The following is a 7,864-nucleotide window of genomic DNA, read 5'->3' on the forward strand; positions in this document are numbered from 1 at the left end:
CTGAGATAACACTAATAGGAAGTCCAAAGATGATATTTGTAGTCAAGCTGTTTGATGATGGTAAATTTAACTAATTAATACCATGTTATATATTTGCTACTTAACATAGTTACTATTTCAGTGTGTGGCAAACAGAAGTATTTTAGTGCACTTTTAAAATCAGAGGGATCATTTTGGTGAAATTAACTGAGTATGGTACTCATCTAACATGATTATAAAAGAAAAAAACATGAAATTTTTTGAAAGAAGACCATGTAACATGAAATTTGTTTATAAATAAAAAATGAGCTTTTAGAAAAATCCATCTAGATCTACATTAATTGTCATGTAATTTTATTTGATGTTTAAAAGCTATCATTTAGAACTGAAAATATTTCTCACTAGGTTTCCTAAGGCTCCTTTTATGTCCTTGTTCCTAAGAGTATAGATGAAAGGGTTGAGTGTAGGAGTCACCACTCCATAGAAGACAGCCATGAACTTGGGCTGGTCCCTTGAGATGGTGGAGGGGGGCTGAAGATACATGCTAATGCCAGGACCATAAAATAAGAAAACTACAATGAGATGTGAGGAACATGTCCCAAAAGCCTTTTTCCTTCCCTCAGAAGATTTAATCTTAACTACAGCATTGCCAATACTAGCATAGGAAGCAAGGATTAAACATAGAGGAACAGCTAATATAAAAATGCACACCACAGAGAGTGTGAGCTCATTAACCAGCTTTTCCCCACAGGCAGTCTTTATCAGAACTGGAATCTCACACAGCAAGTGATCCAGTGTATTGACTCCACACAGAGGCAACTGTAATGTAACAGTGGCCTCCGAGACAGCATAGGTTATTCCACTGAGCCACACAATGGATACTAACAGGGTGCAGATGCGCTGATTCATGATGAGTGGGTAGTGCAGAGGTCTGCAGATGGCCACATAGCGGTCAAAGGACATAAGTGCCAAGAGCAGACACTCTGTGCCCCCCATCGTGTGGAAGATATAAAGTTGAATTGCACACCCCATGTAGCTGATGGTCTTCTTGGAGCTTCCCAGGTTAAACAGCATCTGAGGGACAATGCTTGTGGTGTAACACATGTCCAGAAAGGAGAGGTTGGTGAGGAAGAAATACATGGGGCTGTGGAGACGGGGGTCTATCTTGGACAGCAGAATGATGGCAATGTTTCCCAGCAGGGCCATGGGGTATGTTATGAGGAGAACAATGAAGAGAGGCAGCTCCAACCAAGGTCGGTCAGCAAAGCCGAGTAGAATGAACTCTTCAGGGTGGCTTACATTAATCAGTGCCATTATCATTAACTGTTTCCCCTAAAGAAAGAAGTTATGAGGAATGATAAAATATAATTATGCATTGGCCATTAATATAAGATGTCAATCAGTTACTACTAGGGTAAATAATATAAGGAATCTGCCATTAGTTGATGATATTTGCTTCCATGGCACTAAAGTAAAGCTTATTACTTTCTTTTTTTAAATTTATTTGACAGGCAGAGTTATAGACACAGAGACAGAGAGAAAAGTCTTCCTTCCATTGATTCACCCCCAAAATGGACACCATGGCCAGCGCTGTGCAAATCTGGAGCCAGGAGCCAGGTGCTTCTTCTTGGTCTCTCTCGCGGCTGCAGGGGCCCAAGTATTTGGGCCATCCTCCACTGCCTTCCTGGGCCACAGCAGAGAGCTGGACTGGAAGAGGAGCAACCAGGACTAGAACCCGGCACCCATAAGGGATGCCAGTGACACAGGCAGAGGATTAACAAAGTGAGCCATGGCCTGGCTCCGCCTATTACTTTCAATCAGTAAATTCTTAATGTGAATATCCTCTTGTGAATAATAAAGATGATGATAACTATCTATTTTACTTTTGATTAGTATTAAAAATGAAAAGTAGAAGTGACTCCAAAGTAATGCTGTTTACACTTAGGTTTGTATAAAAATCAGCCAAGGAGGCTGTTAAACTGAAGTTCAGTTGTTTCTATCACCATGAGCCTGATAGAGTAGGTGTAGCCTGGTACCCTGGAGTTGGGTGGCCCAGTTTCAGAATATCTGCTACAATACATTACCGAGATGTTCAGAAGAGTAAAAACATTGAGATTTCAATAGTTCTAGAAAAGGCAGAAGATACCTGGATCTCTGAGAATCAAGATAGCTTTATCCATCTCCAGGTACTTCGTTGCATAGTCATGTCTTTGCACAGCAAGATTTTGTGTTTAAAAAAGTATTTCTTAGCTATTTCAAATTAAGTAAGAGATAGGAAAACTTTAGTAACAGTTTCTCTAAGTATAAATTGGAGTTCAACTACCAACAATTTTCTCACTGCATAATAATTTGTTTCTGTTGTCTGACTACTTCTAGACTGTGACTATTGCCCTTCAATGTGAAGTTTTATTTAATTTTTCTATATTGTCAGGGTTTTTATTTAGCAAATTGCTTTATCATCCTATTCTATTGTAAGATATAGGACAATGACTCACTGATTGTACAGCTACAAATATATTTTTACCTTCAGGTAATTGCTCTCAGGGGTAAAGTCAACATTCCAATTTAAGCCCAGAGATGTACTCAAATCCAGAAGTTATTTTTCATTTTTAGGTCATATTCCTTTGTTGTTGTTTGTTTACCTGAAAGTCACATTTAAACAAAACAAAATCAAGTTACTCTGCTAATTAGTGGTTTGATAGTACCGTGTTGTATTCTTAAGGTTACAAAGCAGTTTCCATATGCTCTCTTCCTTTGAAATCCCAAAGTCATTCTGGGAGGTGTCACGCAAAGCTACTCAGAACTAATATGTGAATGTTGTCTTTTGATTATATTCATTGTAGGTCAGAAGTATGTAATAATAAGAATAAGATAATAATTCCAACCAAGCCTTAACAAGTGCTGTGTGTCAAACACTCCAAGGGGCTTTTTACATTCGTTAAATTACTTAGAATTCTCCCCCAAACCTTACTAAAAAGGAAATTTTACTATGTATATTTTAAGATTTGTTAACTACTCATTTCTTTTTTTCTCCCAGAAAAATTATTTAAGGTATACAAACTTCATGCATTTCATAAATACAACTTTAGAAACAGAGTGATTCTTCCCATAGTACCTACCTTTTCACCCACACTGCCACCTTCTTCCTCCATCCTCTCCTATTTCCATTCATACTCTTTACTAAAAAAATTCATTCATTTCTATAGTGTGCTAATAGCTAAGGAGGATTAATATAAAAAAGCAAATAATTCCTAAAAAATCAGCAGAATATGAGATTATAAATTCAGAATTTTAAGATTCCAAAGAAACATATGTATTCTAGGTGTGTTTCTTGAATGAGATTGGTTTCTACCCCTCTAAGCATAAATTGTATTTTACTCAAGATGAATACACCGAATTTAGGAACATACCTTTGCATAAGATCTTTTTATGGAGAAATTCTTTGTTGTAGGTGGAATGTGAAATAAGCATGGTGTAAATGAATTGATTTTTAAAATAGTATTCTGAAAAACTGTTATCTGCCAATATCATTAAGCAATTGTGTTATAAAAATCTTTTGTATATTCATGTAACATCCTTACATTTGCATTTTATATTTGTCTACTATGAATCGTTCTCCAATTCTTTAGATATCTTTTATTTGATTTTCCATGACTAATTATGTCTAACTCTAGTGACTGTAATTTGTATAATTTATAATTTTGTTCATGTTATTAATCATATTAAATATTGTTTTGTTTATAATTGTTGATCATTTCAGAGTCCTTTTAAAAAGAAAAATATATGCTTTCTCTGGTTATAGCTAATACATAGAGTATAAAGAAACTTAGGTATATTGAGCCATGCTGATATCATGTTTGTTGTCTATAACTCTTTTCTACACTCTCAGAACAGTGGTGGTCTAGCTTTTATTTGTAGAGTTCTTTGTTTAGAGGAGCACTGAATCTATGATTATATAGTTAATTCAAAGTGTGCAATTACAAAAATACAAAGGAAAAAGGAAATGAAGGGAGGTTGTGGAAGGGAGGAAGGGAGGGAGGAACGCATCATTGTATTCTTGAAATCATATCCATGAAATTAATAAAATCTCCATAAATAAAAAATATTAAAAAAACACAGTGAAATTACAAGATTCCACAGCTTACTGTAAATTGTAATGGTAATAAAAAGGAATTGGAAATAGGGAGCTGACTGTGGAAAATACGTATTAGATTTGTGAATGTAACTCTTTGGAATAATAACACATAACTCCCCAGAATATTCAGTCACTTTGTAAAGTGCCAGACTCTGTTCCTGTTGATACTTCCTTTGTATCTACACTCAAATTTTCATTCTAGCTTATCTTATTCATACTTTATTTTATCATATAATATTTTATGCTTCCATAACTTTTTAGATTTATAATTAGTAAAACATCAAACGAGAGAAAAGTTTATTTTTATTTGACACCAAAATACCTGGATGAAACATATTCATGAGTTAATCTGTGTAGTTTTCACCAAATGTTAAGAAATGATTCATATGATACGTTCACATGATTCAATGACAGCTTCACAATTAACTCAGGTTTTTAATATCTGTTGGATATAGTTTTAATTAAAAGCTTCGTGTTTTTAAATTTGGTGTAAGTAGTTTGTTGAACAACTGACGTAGATTTTTCCCAAGGTTTGGAAAGGCTCCTGAGATGAAACTCTCTGCCTTTTGTACATGTAGAATAGCTACTAAGGTCTACACACTCCAGTCTTCCCTGAGGAGTCCATATCTTTAAAAAGCAAGTGTGTTTTTACTCACCTTATTTTGATAAATATCCTTCAATAAAAAGGAATTATGAAGGAATATAGTTGAATTCTTCAAACTTTCAGAAAAGGAAAGTGAGTCCGTATGACAGAGAAGAGTGTAGTATTTATGAATTCATTTCAGAATTCGTAGTTTTTCAATTGATACAAGGATGTCAAAGAGAAAACAACCCATAGTTTAGAAAGACAGTCATAAGAAGTCTGAAGAAGATTTTGTGTACATGTATTTGTACGATATTTTTGAAAGCTCTTGGGCATTGTTTTCAAATAGTCCCTTAATATTTATCCCAGAGAATTTCCTTGGGGCATAGCTCTCTGTGGAAATGCTTCTAATGTACAATTAGGTACTTACTGAATTAAAGTTTTGGAGCAAGACTAATTTATTGTGCTTTAAATAAATTCATTCAAATACTCAAAAATTAGATATTAGTTTCTGTGGAAATCACACATTATCTTTTTTCAGTGACTATAATTTACAACTGAGAATTTATTTTATACATAAATAGAAGGGAGCTCCAAGTTTCTAATACTAAAGTAATGTCAAAGAAAGGGAGATGTTGATAAGCTGATTTGATCAGTAAACATTGTATACATGTTGAAACATTACACCGTAGCATATAAATATGTATAATTATTGTAATAACAATTTTTAAAATTAACATAAATGTGGGGAAATTAGTTACATGAAGCAATTAAAAGATAGTGCCAAAAGGAAGTAAGGTGGGTGGAATCCAAAGTTGTTTACCACCAAAACTAATTGGCTATGCAACATCAGGGGAAGTGGCAACAACTGATATCAAGTGTATAGACATATGGCCAGTCCTATGAAAATCGCCCCGTAAAATGACCCTTTAAGTGATTGGTTGGTCTTTATGCCCTGCCCCAATGACTCCGCAGTTTTGTGCTTTAAAAGGCTCTGTTACGCGTGAAATAAGAGTTCTTGCTAGACTTGGCTCCCCGCTGCGTCTGATTGTCTCCAGGATCGGGAGGCTGGGGAGCGGGCAAGCGGCGCACTTACCTTTCCTCGGACCCAGTCCATCCTTATATGGGTGGACTAAGACCCAGAACATAAAATTTTTGCATATTCATAGGGTTCCATGTGATGTTTCAGCATGTGTATATATTATCTCATAACATATTGAGGCTTCATTTTAGACTTGTGTGTATTAGGTACATACTTTTCACTACTGTAAAATTGCACAGTTCATCAAAATATAATCTTTTAATAGCATGAAAATAAGGTTAAGATGGCCACTTTTTATACTGAATTAGGACAGTATTTGTCCATGTTTCTCTCTAGCATCCTTTATAGTGTCAAACAAAATCTGATGTAGATTTCCTTACCCTACCCCATCCCATGCTTCTTTGCCGCATCCTAAGCCTATATTATCCTCCAGATTTCTATCAAGTAATTGGAATTCTGAGTTTCACAGTCAGAAAATTGAATACTTATTAGTCATAAAGGCATTTATTTAATCATGATCCTTACGTGCATTTATGTTAATCATCCTCTTGAGAGAAAGACGCACTTCATGCTGTGCAGTTTTTATGCTATATAGGTCTGAGGACATCTCTAGTGTGGAGAAAACCCTTGGAAAAACATTTGGGTTTCTACCTTGAAGAGTCTCCTGAAGGCATATCTGCCTTATTCCCATTTTTTTAACTTACATATTATTTTTAATCGTTAAACTTTGTGTTCTTCAGATTTGTTTTTCAGGAAAGGCTGCTATGCTGGGAAAAGAGAAAAGTTTTAGATCACTTTCCTTGAAAATTCTTTCCCAGGATTTGTCAGGGCTTCCATCAAAGGTAAAGCAAACTTTCGCCTTCAAATATAATACGGGCCTTTGATTCAACAGAACTTCCCCCAAATTAGCCAAAATATTGCTCATGCCACCATCTTCTCTCTCTCTCTCTCTCTCTCTCTCTCTCTCTCTCTACATATATATATATATATATATATATATATATTTAAACTATTTTTTGGTTTGGTTTGTTGTAGTTTTTCTTTTTTTAAAAAAAAAACTTTTATTTAATTAATATGAATTTCCAAAGTACAGCTTTTGGATTATAGTGGCTTTCCCCCCATAACCTCCCTCCCACCCACAACAATCTCCTACTCCTTCTCCCATCCCATTCTTCATCAAGATTCATTTTCAATTTTCTTTATATACAGATCAACTTGGATACACTAAGTAAAGATTTCAACAGTTTGTACCCACACAGATACACAAAGTATAAAGTACTGTTTGAGTAGTAGTTTTACCATTAATTTGCATAGTACAACACATTAAGGACAGAGGTCCTACACGGGGAGCAAGAATACAGTGACCCCCATTGTTGATTTAAAAATTGACACTCTTATTTTTGATGTCAGTAATCACCTGAGGCTCTTGTCATGAGCTGCCAAGGCTATGGAAGCTTCTTGAGTTTGCCACCTCTGATCTTATTTAGTTAAGGCCATAGTCAAAGTGGAAGTTTTCTCCTCTCTTTGGAGAAAGGTACCTCCTTCTTTGATGGCCTGTTCTTTATGCTGGGATTTCACTCATAGAGATCTTTCATTTAGGTCATTTTTTTGTCACAGTATCTTGGCTTTCCATGCCTGAGAAACTCTCATGGGCTTTTCAGCCAGGTCCAAATACCTTAAGGGCTGATTCTGAGTCCAGAGTGCTACTTAGGACATCTGCCATTCTATGAGTCTGCTATGTATCCCACTTCCCATGTTGGATTGTTCTCTCTCTTTTTTAAAATTATCAGATATTATTAGCAGACACTAGTCTTGTTTATGTATCCTTTTGACATTTAATCCTATCTTTATGATCAATTATGAACTTCAACTGATCACTTTGACTAATAAGATGGCATTTGAACATGCCACCTTGACGAGATTGATTTGGAATCCCCTGGCACATTTCTAGCTCTGCCATTAGGGATAGGTCTGAGTGACCATTTGCCAAGTTGTACATCTCCTCCCTCACTTATTCCCACTCTTATATTTAACAGGGATCACTTTTCAGTTAAATTTAAACACTAAGAATAATTGTGTGTTAATTAAAGAGTTCTACCAATGGTATTATTTAGAACAAAAAAAT

General features: G+C 35.3%; 1 protein-coding gene across 1 annotated transcript; it reads right to left on the reverse strand.

Annotated features, from left to right (window-relative positions):
- Positions 1-354: 354 nt before the first annotated feature.
- LOC100339565 (olfactory receptor 2B11-like) lies at positions 355-1,293 on the reverse strand. Its single transcript, XM_002714183.2, has one exon. The coding sequence runs from the start codon at positions 1,291-1,293 to the stop codon at positions 355-357; it is 939 nt and encodes a 312-aa protein (XP_002714229.2).
- Between the last annotated feature and the right edge of the window lie 6,571 nt (positions 1,294-7,864).

The sequence above is a fragment of the Oryctolagus cuniculus genome, chromosome 5, assembly GCF_964237555.1.
Source record: "Oryctolagus cuniculus chromosome 5, mOryCun1.1, whole genome shotgun sequence".
Taxonomy (NCBI): Eukaryota; Metazoa; Chordata; class Mammalia; order Lagomorpha; family Leporidae; genus Oryctolagus; species Oryctolagus cuniculus.